We start from the raw sequence: 17,222 nt of genomic DNA on the forward strand, positions 1-17,222 counted from the left end.
AGATAGACATATAAACAACATTTGACTTTATTTTCACCAGGGGACTTTAACAACACATTTTATTGAAATTAAATATAAAATAAATAAAAAAATGTAATATAATAATAAAAATATAATGTAAATATTATGTGTTCACATGTTAATTAATACTTTAATGAGAGACAATAAAACATAATGCTAAATATATTAGGCTTACTGTCAGTGTTTTGAGGTTATTGTTTACAAGAGGAAGCTCTTTGGCCAATGGATGTATTTTTCTGCACGTGTGTGTTTGTGTGTAGTTCTTTGACGCCATGCCCACGTCACGATGACGCTGAGCTCTTTGCCTTCACTCTCACCACTGTCTGATCCTTCAGACTTCAAGAACAGAGCAGTGACACAACTTGTCAGGAGTCAGACTCGACAGACTATTCATAAAACCCCATCAACAACACAACAACACATCAAGCTGGACTCGTATCAGCCTACTTCTCCAGTTCATCCTCTTTGACTCACTGTGCGCATTTTATTCTTGCGGTTTTTCACTTATGTCCCGCAAATCCAGCGATGACTATAATCTGCGTAGTATGAGCAATCTGATGGGCGAGAGGAGGAAACGAGCGTCGGAAGATGGAGAGCGGAGTCTCATCAAGGCTCCGTCCAGCGCGAGCCTCAGCAGCGCCGGTCCCTCAGCAGCGTCCCCTGCGCCCGCGGACCTGGAGCGCGCGGCGCGCAAACAGTTCCAGCAGGATGTCACGCCGGGTTTCGTCTACGTGCTGGCCGTGTTCTCCGCAATTGGCGGCTTTCTGTTCGGCTATGACACCGGGGTGGTGTCCGGAGCGATGCTTCTGCTAAAGAGGGACATGAATATAACTTCCCTGTGGCAGGAGCTGCTGGTGTCCGGGACTGTTGCCGCGGCGGCGGTGTCTGCGCTGCTCGGCGGGTGTCTCAACGGGCTGTTCGGGCGACGGGTGTGCATCCTCACGGCAAGCTTCACCTTCGCCATCGGGGGGATAGTGTTGGGATCTGCTCCTAATAAGGAGGCACTGCTGGTTGGACGACTCATAGTAGGACTTGGGCTTGGTGAGTGAGACACACCTGACCGATGCTGATGCATTCAATGTGCTCTTGAAATCAGAAAAGTTACTATGAGGTTGTTTGGTGTCTTGCTATTGTATTGTCTTTCAAATATCAGTTGATTTAACACTTAACAATAAGGTGTAATTTTTAAACATTAGTTAACTACAACAATAGTTAACATGAACTAACAATGGAACAGTATACAGCATTTATTAACCTCGTCCTCTACTAATACGTGAACATTTTTTATTAACTAACATTAACAAATGTTAATAAATGTTTTAAAATATATATAGACTATTGTTTGTCATTTAATGTTACTTGAGACCTTATTAAAGTGTTCCCGATTTATGCAATTTAAATTTTAAGATGTATTGATTATATCAAGCAGATATAAATAATGTTATGGTAAAATATTATTAAGTGGTACATCTGCAGTTTTTAAAGAGCCATTTCTACCTAAGCTTTTAAATAGCCTAAATATGTTTAATTTATGTAACCTAGGTTTAATTATATATATTAAAATTAGTCAGGCAATTTCAGCCCTGTGGACTGTAGAAAGAAATACCTTTATCACTAGTTTTATGTCTACCAACAGTGTTCAACAGTGTATACAAGCATCACAGGAGAATAGGCTTCTCAAACCTGCGGACAGCTTTTCACAGGAAGAAGAGTCAGTGTTGTTCCACTCAATGTTAATGGCTTCAAACAGCTCATGAGTAGTTGAAAAATGTCTCCTAGTTCATTTTTCATAAATGTTCAGTAGCGTTAAAATTTGGACTCTGACCAAGGACAAAACATGAGCCTGATGAACTTGTTTTCAAGCCACTTCATGGTTGTCTTTGCAATTTGCGCAGGAAAATTGTCTTGTTGAAAAATAACATCTGATCATTCCTCTTTAGATAACTTTTCAATTGTGGGAAGCAAGCCATTCTGCAATATTCTCTTGTATTCCAAAGCACTAAATGACTTTTCACAGTGAAATAGATCACCAAAACCAGCAGCTAAAAAGGCTCCCTACACCTCTTCCTCCATCTTTCACTTTCGTAAAGAAGCATTTATTATATTTCTCACAGATTTTTGAAGACACCGCTCTGGAGCATCACCATGCAACTTGTGCTTCATTTTAATTAATCTCTCCACACACAACTTTCCATATTCTGCCAAAAATCTCACTTCATTACTGTGACCTTCCTTTCTACTCTATCCACCATTTTCTGCAAATTATGGGAGTCACTTCTGTTAAACTGTAAACAACAGATTCTTAGAGCAGTCCAGTGAATTATTCATGAAATACATTGTAAATCAGGAGATCAGACAACAAATGTGCAGTATATTTTGTCTTTTTTGTACTGTTACAGCGGTATACAAATGAAAAATAATGCAACGACCGAAAAGAGCTCTTGACATTGATATTCTCACCATACCACTTCACATTAAAATACTAAGCGTTACGTTATTCTCTAAGTAAATTAAGGACATTTTTACAGCTCATTCAGTGAAACTGATGGATAAGGATTAAGGATTATTTGTAGCACAACCTTATGATTTGAGATGATTTGTTTCATTATTTTTGAGTGGAACATCCCCAAACTGGAAATGCCTCCCATAATCTAAAATGCTGTAGGCTCGATAGGAAAAAGGTGGATTGGAGTTATTTCTGTTTGTTTTTCTCATTTGTGTTGTCATGTGGCCTTGTTGTACATGACCTTTTTTGGATACCTTTGTTCTCTTGCCTCTTTGTAACAAGATTAATAAGAGTGGGTTTCTTTCGCATTTCCTGTGTAATCATCATCATGACAGAAGACTAGACATGGACCTAGTGGGATTCAGCAAGTACTTCCAGCTTAGTAAGGAAACACTTAAGTGCCATGAGACAGTTCTCTAATGTATTTAGACAACCCGAGATGCTCTAATTTGGTCCTTGCCCTCATTCTCCATTTCTGCATCTCACAACGGAAGAAATTGTGACCGCCAGTATGTTTAGCCTCACCCATGGCCACTCCAGCCTGTTATTCTAGCTCTCCTAACCATTGCAACAGATTCCTTCTGCAATGCTCCTTAAGCTTTGAGATGCAGCCCAACCACTTCCCGACTGAGAAGGCTAAGGTGGCATATGTCATTTCTGTTCTTCCTGGCAAGGCAGGGGGTGTTGATTATCTTGGATCAAGGTGGTCCAGTTCTCCAATCCGCTAGTGCTTTCATCAAAGAATTCCGGGAGATGTTCGAGCAACCATTGTGAGATTCACCTGAGTAGTTATCGCTTCTAAGGCACTAAACCTTGTCTGTGGTGGAATATGCACTGCTTCTTCACCCTAGTAGTCTCTAGCAGTTGGAATGAGCCAGCCATCCTCACCACATATCATCAGGAGCTAATTCTTGCTTTACAGAGGCAGCTCCCAGGTAAGGATGATGCTGTGGGACTGCAGTGGTTTATTCAATTTGTGTGGGTAACCTACTAAGAGCATGCCCTTACAAGCTGTATACCAGTTATCAGAGTGAATAGTCCTCATTGCAGCAGTCTAAGCATCAGATGCTTTCCCTGGAGGAGACAATGCAGATTAGTTCCACCTGGCATGACTCCAGAAGAGCAAAGGAGTAAACAGGATCAGCGGTTATGTTTATACTTAATGAACACCATTAATTGTCCTATCATCCATACCTCATCCTTCACATTGAGAGTAACAATACAACAATTCTATCCATACTCCTACCCTCATAGACCCCAGCACAGTAGGAAATTTTATAGCCCAATCACTCCTCTCTACACTTCAAATTCAACTAAAAAAAAAAATCAGTTCCCTCTCTTTTCCTTCATCAGAATACCTGTTGGTTCTGGATTCATTACTCATCAAACAGGATCACTCACCTCCAACCCGGGGACCTTCACAGATAAACACTCTCATCATTGTTAAATCCACAGCAGATGTTGTCCTGGGACTGCCATGGTTAATTCATCACAATCTGATTCTTTCTTTGGTCCACTAGAGATGTGAGCAGTTGGGGTGAGCAATGTTTTAAAGGTTGTCTGTCCATTCTCTTTTGTCCCACCACCACAAAGAGTCCCTCCATCTCCTGTAGCATTGACATTCCCCCTGAAAATTCAAGCCTTCCTTGAATTGTTCAGTCCACTCTGAACTGGACCTGCAGAGCACCTATAACCTCATTCATATCCACAGGGGAGATGAGTGAAAAACTGCTTTTTAAATTCGTCCAATTCCTTGGATATTTCATATTGTTTCAAACAATGCAAGTGCAAGGTATCACATTCTGGCCTCAACCTTCAATCAAGGATTTAGAATTTTTCCTCAGCTTTAAAATTTTTTATAGGCTATTCATTCATAATCTCAGCTTTCAACAGGGCCCCCATCCTCTATCACCCTGATCCAGAGCTCCTCTTTATCATGGAGGTCGATGTATCTGTCACAGGGGTCAATGCTGTCCTATCCCAGAGACAGGGAACTCATCCTAAGCTCTATCTCTGTGCTATCTTTTAAAAAAAATTGTCCACAGCAGTCCAGAATTTTGATATAGATAAACACAAGCTGTTGGCTATCAAGATGGCTTGGGAATATAGGAATGGTGGCCCTGGTTATAGGGCCCCATCACCTCTTTCAAGTCATCACAGGCCACCACAACCTTGAGTACTTCTGTTCCACCAAGAGAACCTTGAATCCTTGCTAAGCTTACTGGACATGCTTCTTCAGACCAACCCTACTCTACCTAAATTGCACATACGTGCCCAAACCAATTTATCGCTTTCTATCGCTTTTTCTCGTTTTCTGGATTACCACCCAGGAGTCACAGAGGTGTTGGCACTGACCCAGAAGAGATACTTGTGGCCCCATCTCCTTCACGACAAACAATTATGTTCTCACATTGTTCCTATTCTGAGTGCATCATCTCAGTTCATCAAGGTTCCTTGACATCTGCCATAATAATATTTTTATGTAATTTTGTTTAGAATTATTAATAATTACTATTTTCATAATGGATTTTCGTAGCTTGCAATTAAAAGTTTGGGGCATGGCTAAAACAAAATCTATACATAAAAAGCAACTTGAAAAATAGCAGAAATAAATGAAGACAGTTGGTGGTTGAATGCTGATTTTATGGTCACATGTGGTTATGCAGAAACCAAATACTAACTCAAACCTCAAAAATTCTGTCATTAACATATCTATATATTTTTGTGTGTGTTTTGACTGGGTTTTTTTTGGACTAATGTCTGTCAGACTTTTTTGCCTTTGAATTGTGTTTGAGTACATCCACACAGGTTATTTAAACTGTGCTCAATGTGGCTGATTTTTCTAAAGGACTGTAGACTTTTTAATTGCTTTGCTTAAAGGATACCAAGTGAGTCATAATGTGTGTAAGATCACAGGCTTTGATAAAATTTCATGCAGTGCTTCATTGAAAATTCAGAACTATTTTTAACTCAGGCAATTAGTACAGAGTCATAAGGATTCACATGATTTGACTGGGTGGTAAGACTGACAGAGCTCCACTAGCTCAAGTGGTATTTCTCATTAATGATGTGCGTACCACAAGGAGCTTCCAAGAATGAGCTGAATATCCCATGAGTATTTGGAAAGAGCAATTTGGGCCTCATGCTTATTGTCTAGGATTACACACTGTCATTAGGGAAGATTGGTGCTTTCTCACTCTAATGCTGTCTTGATTGCTCAAATGCAGAGAATTACAATTTGAGCATTAAACCCTGGACCATAATCCACATTCGTAATTTTAAAGGTAGGCTACTATTACTTTTTAAGTAATACACACTCAATACACATTTTGGTAAAAAGGGGGCTCTTTTGACAGAAAGCAACCATCCAGAAAAACATAGCAACCACCCAGAACACCTCAGTAACCACCAAGAACACCCTAGCAGTGCTTTTTGTGAAGTTTTGTGTAGTAAATTTTGTCTTCAGGAAGTCTGATAGTGTAATGTATTTTATTTTTATTTTTTTTTATTTTTTTTTTTGCAATTACAAGTCTATTTTTTTTTAAATATTTCTCATAAATAAATTGTCTTATAACTTTCCCGAAAGGTCATTGATCTGATAATTGACCACTGACTTCTGGTTTAAGCAATTGAGCCCAATTACTTCCACACTGACCTTTGCAAAAACACAAAACCAGTATGGAGCAAAACCAAGTTCAGTTAAACCATCAAATTAATGACCTTTTCCTCAGCTCATTATGTTTATTTGGCATAGCTATGACAGAAAAATCTTCCTTTACTGCACACTCTATTTATGTGTTTACTCTATTCAGTCTATACAGTATGTGAGTCAAGTCATTAATGCAGTGTTCAGAAAGTCAGTCTCAAAGGATTTGGGCAATTCCTCATCCTAACAATCCTTCAAACTGGGTGCAGATCTTCGTGCTAATCACAGATGGTGTAAAGTAGCAGTTCATTTGGCTTGGTGATGTCTGAGGCAATGGTGTGATCAGAGAAGAAGCTAAGCTGTTTTGGCAATCGTCTGCTGTCTCCATGACTCCACCACCCTTGTGGAGCGAAAGGCCATGAGAGTGATGGCCTCTCACGTTGAGTGTCTGGGGTAGGGCGTCGAATGAAGTGGATGTGTTTTTGCTTTAAGACACTGTCACTAATAATAAGGGACAGCTACAGCTTCCGTGTGGAGTCTCACTCTAATGAGTTCGCTCTCTTGTTTAGCAGCTATACCAAAGCAAAAGAATCTACAGTTTCTTTAGTAGACATAACCAAGACACCAAAACAACATAGACTGTTACATCATAGGGCAGAGTATCAATATTGATATTGTAATGTATTGTACTCAGGAAATCTTATTTTGTCTAATGATATCAGTGAATTGATACTAAGTATTCCCTAGTGCAGATTTACTGGCCATCACATTTACTGATGGCCATTAATGTTGAAATATAACACTCACACTTTAACTCTCATGCAACATCAACAACCTTGTAAATTGCGATTCAGTTGTTTATTGTGTTTTTTGTACACATTGCTGTTCCAGCTTGAAGTACATGCATAGCTACCTTCTGAAGCAGCTTTCTAATCAAGACAAAACCTCATAAGTGACTTAATAGTGTTCTACTTCAGGATACATGTTGAGGAGGGCTTTTGTTAAACAGACAGAATGATGCAAATGTTTTTTCACCACTTCTTCTTTGGATCGTTAGATATCAGATATCGGACAGTGATGTCTCGGAGCGTCTTCTTTCAGTGGAAGCTCTCCGTTTGCTGGACCGCCGTCTGTCACTGGGCAGGCTTGTGGATTTACTTCTGGACAAACCCTGGTAGTACTGGTCATCATTGTCCAGATTTTTGGGGCTGGTGGGTGCAGAGAAAATAGATGAATTTGTACCTATACAGAAAATAATTTGTATCTATACAGAAAATAACCTATACTTTATAAAAAATAAAGGTTCTTTATTGGCATTGATGGTTCAGTGAAAAAACTTTAACATCTGTGGAACCTTTTCAATAAACAAAAGCTTCTTTATAATGGAAAGGGGTTCTTTGGATTATTAAAATGTTCTTAAAATGGTTCTTTTAAGAACTGTTCACTGAAGTTCTTTGGGAAACCAAAAACGGTTCTTCTATGGCATCGCTGCAAAAATCCCCCTTTGTAACCTTTATTTTTAATATTTCTTTCACATCGAGTTTTAAAGGATAGTTCACACAATAAAATTTAATTCTGTCATTATTTATAAGTCAATGATTTGTTTCTTCAAAAGGCATGGAATAGTAATGTGTCATATGGACTATTTTTAAGGTGTCCCCATCTACTGTTTTGAGTTTGAGTGAATCATGACAGAACTATTCCTGTTTACAATTCTGTATTTGTAAACTTTGTTACCAGCAGCACTGTAATAATTCTCTGCAAGATCACAATTTATTACAGAGTTAGCTGCAAAGCTAACTACTAGAAAAGCTAAAAAAATATAGCACACACATTTTTTTTTGTGTGTGTGATTGGTTTATTTTGAACAAGCTGGAACTATTTTTAGTGATAGTTTTTTGTACTGAACTAATTGACCATTCGTTTCGGTTAGCCATTTTTTAAAAAATAGCTTGTTGTGAAACATTCTGGGATTTGGGATTTCTGACTTAGGGCCTGTTTACAACTGGTCACTTCATGCATTTTTACTGATCAGATAGCTGTTTGATTTTTCAAAAAAATTCTATTTAAACTCGGCCACAACTGGGCCTGTTTACACCTGGTCACTTTATGGGTTTTCTCTGATTGGATAGCTATCCGATTGTGAAAAGACCAGGTCTAAATGACCTCCGAAACGCATTCGAGATGGATTTTAATCCGATCACTCAAACCACTTCAGGAGGTGGCCTGGGATGCATTCGAGTCAAAACTGTCTAAATCCTGGTTGTTGAAACCACATATATAAATTTTACTCCTCCCAAACATGCTCTTCCGCAAGCCGACGCGCAAACTGCTGCAAATGAAACTGAAAGTAAGTCACAGACACTCAAAACACAATCATCTTCAATAAAAGTAATGAGACTAAAGCCGTCCAGTCAGAGCCAGTTGTGTTTAGTCTGCGATTACAGTCAGTGTTCAAATTCCATGTGTAAGTATATAAATCTGCTTCAGTCGCAGGAAACAATCGCTGTATGTTGAGCACAGTCTTAGAATGTTTTAGCTAGTCGTTAAATGTGTGCCCGGCTTAAATGATCTTATCAGTGCTCTCACCTATTGCGGTCTTTATTGTAAGAAAAATCCGGTAATTTTTTAAAAATTTACGGTAAAAAAACGGGAGCTGTGGTGGCCAGAACTTTAAAAAAATATGGTAGGAAAGTTTTAGGTTTAGGTTTTACTAAGAAGAAACTACATCAAAATACATCAAATGTGAAATGTCAATTTATGGTTTTTCACTGTAAATTATACAATGACTTACAATGATCAATACAATGATCCAAAAACTACATACAAATAAAAATAAAATTACATTAAATGCCTATAAACTAAACATGTAAATGAATGGCAAGAACGCATTAAAAGTCTTCTGTTTTCAGTTAAAAGGTGTCATTTAAGCTGCCCCTAAGTTAATAATTAATGATTTTCACAACGGAAATGATTCAATCAATAACTTACTTTAGTTTGATAACAACTTTCTCCTAGAGCTGCTGTAAAGCCAAAACAATATCTGTCCATTAATTTTCCTATTATCACTGTGAAGCTGCTTTGAAACAATCTGTGTTGTAAAAAAGTGCCATATAAATGAAGATGACTTGACTTGACTTGACCAAGTGTAAATGGAATCGTTTTGATAAATCGTATAGCTATCTGATCAGCAAAAACACATGAAGTTACCAAGTGTAAACAGGCCCATAAATGTGGGTTAAGTATATGTGACTTACTTTCAGTTTCATTGACTTGCTAAAGAGATAGGTCTACTCTCATCTGCGGCGATGCGTTTTAGTGAAGTAGAGCCGTCATATCTAGCTATAACGTCATATAGCCTATACATGCTCTCACACATTTATTTTTTTAGCATTTTTGGGAGGAGTAAAATTTACATATGTGGTTTCAACAACCAGATGCATTTAGACTTGTTCAGTATTTACTGGAATGCGTCTCAGACCACTTCCTGAAGTGGTTTGAGTGATCGGATTTATATCCGTCTTGAATGTGGAGGGCATTTACACTGTCTTTTCAACAAGTTTACTACATCATATGTGATGCAAGTCAAAAGTCAAAATGTAGTAGTTTACAAATCATGCACTATGGTGAAAGTGTTTTGAAGTCACAACATAGTTATGTGCAAGAAGCAACATGAAAATTGTCTTTAATAATCAATAATCTGCATCTGTAATCATAATTTGTGTGAATAGGAATAAAAGTTGCTGCTGTTTTACTGCCACTAGTGTTCATTTAAGCTGGAAATGGCAGTGAAATGTATGTATAGGCACATTTTTCCAGTGAGACTGTTGATTAGGATGCATTCATAGGAGGTAGCTGCTTTTTCAGATTAGGTTTTGGAACAGACCCTTTGAGACAACTGGGCAAGTCGTGGTTTCATTGGATAAGCAAATGATTTAATGTTTTGTCCCTCAGTGGAACATATGAAATGTTTTCACCACATACAGACAGAGAGTATCATGCTCCACACCGGCATCTTAGTCATTTTGAATGATCCTTCCATGTGATGATATATTGGTCTTCCCACATGTATAAAAATGAAGGATTGTCTGTGAATAGCAATTTTGGATACATGCACCAAACACTTCTACGTGAGAGGAGGATACATCCTTCACTCATGTGAAGTCAGTGTCTTTCAAAACGTAAATGTAATGCCAATAACAGCTGTCGTCTCTCAGTATTGATTAACCTCCTTCTGAGGCAAGCAGTGAGGCGTTCCCATGGCAACAGGTACGTTGTCTGCCGGGCAACAAGAGCGACAGTGAACTGGGGCTATTAATAGACTTTATAGCGAGCGGTTATGTCGTAGACCTTGTCAGATAAATGTGGGCATGTACTTTTTGTTTGTTCTCCTGTGTAAATATCATGTGAACATTGGTCCCGCCACACCACATCACCTTTCAATTTCCTCCCCATCCCAATCTGTTGGAAGCAAATTCACATTTTATGGTGTCCCTGCAATTCCAGAAATCACTTGCTTGTTGAAAATTTGCATAATGTGACACATCTGTGATGTAATTGGTGGGAATGAGAAGGATGTGGCCGGGCTATATTATCATAGTTCTCTTGAGCCCATGATTGGCAGGGAACACGGGCACACAAAGCATATTCACTATGCATGTCACATATTCTTACGTGTAACCCTCTGACAAAGCCCGCCAAGATGAGGTCCTTTTGTAGATCTGAGAGACAATGTCAGAGTAATAAGGCTTTCAGTGTTTGGGGATTTATTATGTTGTGCATGTCTGCAGTACTAGATTCAGATTCAAACTGCATTACTGGCATGCATATATTCATATTTACATGTTAAATAAAATAAGCTTCTTTTAATTTATTTCTACTACTATTACTACTACTACTATCTACCACTATTTTTGACACTACTATACTTAAATGTTAAAAAAACTTTAAAATGTTCACCTCAAAAAAAAAAAAAAAATGTATTGACCCTTTGTCATGTGTGGCTGTAATTAATCGCACGAAAAAAGGAGTAGAGAATAAAAACGGTCTTTAATGATAAGTTCAAAAAGGAAACATGCAGAATAATCACATGAAAATATAACTCTGAAGCAAACGGCAGAGTCAAGGGAGGGAGGAGCCATGGTGGATACTTGGCTGACGACACCAGGGGGAAGACTGACGGAGATGAAGCCAATGGAGGTGGAGACCCAGGTGAACCTGAAGAGCCCATGATCCCACGCAACACGAATGGTTCTGGAGACCGAGGCAGAGCTGCAGCGATGAACGTCAGAGGTGGAGCCAGGGTGCCAGAGGAGTGAGGCGGAGCCGGTGTGACTGAGGACCAAGGCGGAGCCGGAGGTAAGGCAGAGCCCAATTGAGTCAAAGGTGTGGAAGGACAAAGCGTAGCTGAAGGCCCATAAGTCTGTGGTGGCGTTTGACCAGTGCAAAGCCAGAGGGATGAGGGAACCCGGTGCAGCTGTAAGGACGATGGTCCAAGGTGTAGCCGACAGGAGCCCAGATGGATCGATGGACTCAGGACAACTGGAGGCGGTGTCAGGGGATCCTCTTTCCAAGGCGGAGCTGTTGACCAGAAGATCCGAGTCACATCCAAGCAGCATCTTGGAATTAACGGGAACCAGCAGAGGGGGAGTTGACGGACTGGCTGACTTTGGAAGAGGAGGCAGGAAAGGCAATGTGGCATCGTGGCAGGCTGGGGCTCACTGTCTGCGGTGAGCTCTGGCGTTCACTCCTTGCAGTGTGTGGGTGGTGGCTGGCTGGGCTCAGATGGTGAACGCCGATCCATTGTTCACCAGCACCTACTCCACAAATGTGGCGAAATTCTCTCTAGGACCATTCCTTGGTAGGCCTGCCTTGGATCTGGAGATAAGGCTGGAGATGTAAAAAGCACAGAGCAAGAGGTCTGGATAGTGGGTTAGGCATTTCAGATCTGGTCCTCCAGGGAGTGGCCCTTCTGCTCAAGGCAGGTAGGTCCATATGTGAGGGGGGAGAGGAAAAATACAATACAAATCTATTCTAGGTCTGGTCTTCTGTTACGTATGGCTGTAATAAAACACACAAAGAAGGAGTACAGAAACAAGTTCAAAAAGGGAACGCACAGGAGAATCACATGAAAAATGTAACTCATAACCAAACTTTGACAATAGCGAACAAAGGAGCAGAATGAAACTCAGGGCTTAAATACATGTAATCAAGGTGAATAGAGAGGTGTGTGGAAACTAATTAACAGCCAGGGAAATTAACTATGAAGTCAGGCAGGCAAAACTGGAACAGAACACAGTGAAAAGGAAACCAAAACTATACATGTTACACCCCTATGCCATTCTAAATCCGTATTATTATTATTATTATTATTATTGGGTGGAACACAAAATGACTGAAATGAATTAGTTAGGAATATACTGGCTATAATAAAAGTGAATGGAGCTTGGGCTGTCAACCTCAAAAAATACAACAAAAAAAAAATAATAACTTCAGAACTTGTGGAATATAGTGTACAAACAATATGAGATACTATATACTATACTATACTATATACTATATCAAATGTTTTTGGTGCTTTTGTTTCATTTTGGAGCTCAACAGCCCCAATACCCATTCACTTTCATTAAGGGCAGGCAGTACATTCTTCAACATCTCCCATTTTGTGTTCCACAGAAGAACGAAAGTCATATGAGTTTGGAGCAATAAGTTAAGTAAAGAATTGAATTTTTATTTTTGGGTGACTTGTTCCTAAGGTGCTTGTGTGTTTTTGCTTTGGGAACAATGCTATCTAACCACAGGAGAGATTTCTAAAACAAACCTTTGTAATAAAAGACAAACGTATGTAGGAAAGGATTTTGTGCTTAACCATGTTTTTGTTTTTTTGTTTTTGTTTTTTTTACTTCTTCCATCCATTCCATACAGTATACTCTGTTGAAATCATTTTCTTTGTATATACTCTTCATATAACTCTTTGTCATGACAGGCACTAAAATTTGATTATCAAATTAATGTTTTAAAACCATTACTGCTTATGTCCACGATCATCCCCTCCCAAAAAAACAGCTGGGTCAACATACTGCACTGTAATGTCTTATAATTAGTTTCACATCTGTGGAATGTGAGCAGTTTATGGAAAGATGCCAAACCAAATGGAAAATAACCAATATTTTACTGCTGTATATACATCTGTTCAGGTATTGGGTCCATGACCATTCCTGTGTACATCGCTGAAACCTCGCCACCACACCTGAGAGGACGCCTGGTCACCATCAACACGCTGTTCATCACAGCAGGCCAATTCATAGCCAGCCTCATCGATGGGGCCTTCAGTTACATGCAGCATGGAGGTTGGAGGTAGGAGCATCCAAGTATTTGGGTTTTGCATTGAATCTAGAATTTGTCTTGTTTCTTTGCTGTGGTGTTAAATGCAGTTATCTTTTATTTTTGAGAATTAGTAGAATTTAATGATTTCTATGATGTTCACAATCTACAGCACCATGGCAAAAGTAATGACTAAGATGTGAGCTTGAAGTCTGAATTTAGCGTGATGAGAGAATGAATTCACTGTGTGGATTTGTCTACCTCTGTGTGATGTGAACATCAACTCTACTGGAAAGAATCATCCTGTAGGGCAGATCCTGTAAATCATATCATTCTCACTCTCTGTAGCCTGTCACAATAAACCCTCAAAACAATATAAAATAAATGTTACACCAGCTGTAAAATATCCTCTGCACAATGTGCAGCTGTTGCTCTGGGAAAGAAAATGTTATGAATGTGTTCTTGATGGAAATGTTGCCATTAATTTACTTTTATCTTCCCCAGCATCAAAACCACAAATCACTCTATGTAAATGAAGGGATTACTGCCTACCCAACACATTCTCATGATAATTTGTGTTAAATAAAGATGCAAAGGATGGCTAGGTTCATACAAAAAGTTAAGACTGTTTTTGCTTTATTTATTTTATTATAGACATTAAGTTTGATGTTTAGACTGTGTGGTAAGGTTTAGTATGACCGAACTACAAACTCTGATGAAGAGTCATCTTGTACAAGTTATTATAACTTTTCATTAGACCAAGTTGTCTTAACTGGAAGATATTTCTAGTAAAGATCTAAAATTTGATTAATTTACTCAGAAATACTAAGCACAAACCTAAAATATGGGTAGCACTTTACAATAAGGTTTCTTTTGTTAACATTAGTTAACTACAGTACATTTGTTAATTTGAACTAAAAATGAATGTTTTGAATGTTTATTTGTATCTATTAATATTAATGCACTGTGAACTAACATATACGTGAACTTTTTTTAACTAACATTGTCAAAGGTTAATATATTGCTCATTATTAGTTCATATTAGTTAATGCATTAACTATTGTTAACAAATGACTCCTTATTGTAAATTGTTAAATATGTAAACTATGTATATGTTTACAGAGAATGCTCTTACCCCATTGGATTTAATATTATTATTTTCTTTGTTTTTTTTTGTTGTTGTTTTTTGCCTAAATCTTACTAAATTTAGATTGATTTATCTGGTCTCATAATAGTGTAGTAGTATGTATGTATTTTTTAAAACAAGAAAACATATTTCCCGGTTAAACTTAATTTCAAGTCAAGTCCAAGTCAAGTCAAGCTTTACATTGATAGCTGGTACATAATTTGGCTGCACAGCAGCTTTTAAATAATAGTGTCAATGCAGGCAGATCAGAAGCACTGTTGAATAAATGTCAAGAATACTATTGAATATCAAATGTTGAGTGTCCCCAACTAAGCAAGCCAAAGGCGACGGCAGCAAGGAACCCAAACTCCATCAGGTGACATCAGGTGGCAAACAAGTGGCAAATAGGTGTTAAAATGGAGAAAAAAAAAACCTTGGGAGAAATCAGGCTTAAAGAGTCCACTTTAGACATACTAAAAATAACTAACTTCACAAATACATGTCAACTAACTCTCATTGATTTGAAACTACATGTCAACATTAGAGTGTTAGGTTAGGGTTAGTAGAATAAGTTGACACATACTTGCAAATACACTTAAGTCAGTAGAATGTCTGTTGGGGGACAATCAAAATAAAGTCTTAGCATATATTAAGCAGACAGTCTATTAAAATTCTAATAAGAGTTAGTTGACATGTAGTTACAATTTTACTCATAATTACCAGAATGCCTAAAGTCGACTGTTGTAATAAAGTGTTGCCCAATTTTCCAAATGAATTCTTTAGTTCATACCATCCAACCCTACCATTAACGTCATGTTCTGTTCACATCAGATGCAGTTTTTTAAAAATAAACTATCAACAAAGCGTAGGCACCATGTAATCTTTCAGCAGCTGAGGATACATGACTGAAACAGAAACAATTATTTTTTTCTTCTAATTTCTTACATCCTCTGTTAATGGATTGTTTCTTTTTCTTCTGTGTAGATATATGCTGGGTCTGTCAGTGGTCCCTGCATTGCTGCAGTTCCTAGGGTTCCTCTTCCTACCAGAGAGTCCTCGCTGGCTCATCCAGAAAGGTCTTACCCAAAAGGCTCGGCGCGTGCTCAGCCAAATCCGTGGCAACCAGAACATTGATGAGGAGTATGATACTATCAAAAGCAGCATTGAAGAGGAGGAAAAGGACTGCGGAGGAGGTGGGAAAATAGTCTTACAAGCACTCTCACATGCAAGTAGCTCAAAGAAACACAAATATAGTCTCAGTTCACTGGTTTCATTAAATTATGGAAAGTACTCAAGTGCACAAGAGAACACCATGTGGATATTGGCAAACTTAAGAAGCTTTCACATTTACAGCGATTTGCAGCATCAATGCACCTGGAAGTCATTTGTTTTAAATGGAAGTTGGTGAATTGAGATGAAATAAGCATCAGAAACTGCTACAAATGTGACAAAGTTGCGGTGACCAATAGGGATGCACAATAAGTCAATAAGTCTAAAACTGCTCTGATTCATTTAGTGAATCAGTCATTGGACTGATTCAAACCGATTACTAATGAGTTGAGTCTTTTTAACCAATTCTTTAAAAAAGAACTGACCTATAAGGCTTATTTGTTAAGCATTGTGCAGTAGCACTGTATATATTCAGTAGAGATGCAGTCCCAGTATTCTGGTACAACAAGCTGTCCAATTCTGCTCCTGGAGGTCCACTTTCCTGCACACACCTGGAAGTTTCTGTTGATCCTGAAGACCTTGATTAGTTCAGAAGGTTCAGGTGTATTTATTTAGAGCCAGAGCTAAACACTGTTGTAAGTGGCCCTCCAGAAGCAGGGTTGGACACTCCTGTGTTACAGAGTATTTTGGTACAGTGTTTCATGTGCAATGGTCAAAGAATGCTGACCAAGAGCAGTTAATGGAATCAAATATTTTGAAAATCATTTGGTTCCAGTAGTCTCAGTTGTCAACCATAGCAACTACAAATAGGATTGCAGGATTGTGTTGTCTGATACAGTTGGATATTGCAGTTGAGTAGGAATTCCTACTAGCAACCTACAGTACAGCATCTTGGCATCCTCAGTGTCAAAGCATGTTCATCCTTATGAAAGCAACAAGAAAAACAATTCAAAGTTATCGAAGATGTGGCAGCACATCTCACACAGAATAAAAAAAGCTTGCGAAATGCAGATGTCAAGGGACAAGAGGATCTTGGAAAGTAGATTGATTCTGTCCTTAATTACCTCTGATTCAAAGGTCGCTAACTACTGGCTGAAGAGTTCTATACATTCCACTTTCCTCTGCAGAGCTGAAGGTGAAGGAGCCCCTTGTTTTCACGCTCTATCTAGAGCAACAGTCTTATTGTGGCAAATACATTTTTCTCTGTTACAATCCAGGAAACCTTGTAGAGATTAATGGAAATGAAAGAGGAACAAATGCCAAACAGTTATTGCCAAACAGTACATGCATGGCGCACCAGTAGTAAAAACCCGAAGGGGCCACAGGTGTTAATGAACCAAAATTCATTTGAGTCAACATATAATAGTCAAGTGCAATGGAAGACAACATTACCAGCAATTCAACGGCACAGCAGGGTGGAAATGACTACT

General features: G+C 38.6%; 1 protein-coding gene across 1 annotated transcript in view; it reads left to right on the forward strand.

Annotated features, from left to right (window-relative positions):
- The first annotated feature begins 107 nt into the window (after nucleotides 1–107).
- Nucleotides 108–17,222, forward strand: part of LOC125244786 (proton myo-inositol cotransporter) — an 88,651-nt gene continuing 71,536 nt past the window's right edge. Inside the window, exons 1-3 of the mRNA XM_048155034.1 lie at nucleotides 108–1,062; nucleotides 13,370–13,529; nucleotides 15,607–15,815. Coding sequence (XP_048010991.1) covers nucleotides 528–1,062; nucleotides 13,370–13,529; nucleotides 15,607–15,815 — 904 coding nt within the window. The 5' untranslated portion in view covers nucleotides 108–527. The remainder of the gene's footprint in view (nucleotides 1,063–13,369; nucleotides 13,530–15,606; nucleotides 15,816–17,222) is intronic.

The sequence above is a fragment of the Megalobrama amblycephala genome, linkage group LG14 (genome assembly GCF_018812025.1).
Source record: "Megalobrama amblycephala isolate DHTTF-2021 linkage group LG14, ASM1881202v1, whole genome shotgun sequence".
Classification (NCBI taxonomy): Eukaryota; Metazoa; Chordata; class Actinopteri; order Cypriniformes; family Xenocyprididae; genus Megalobrama; species Megalobrama amblycephala.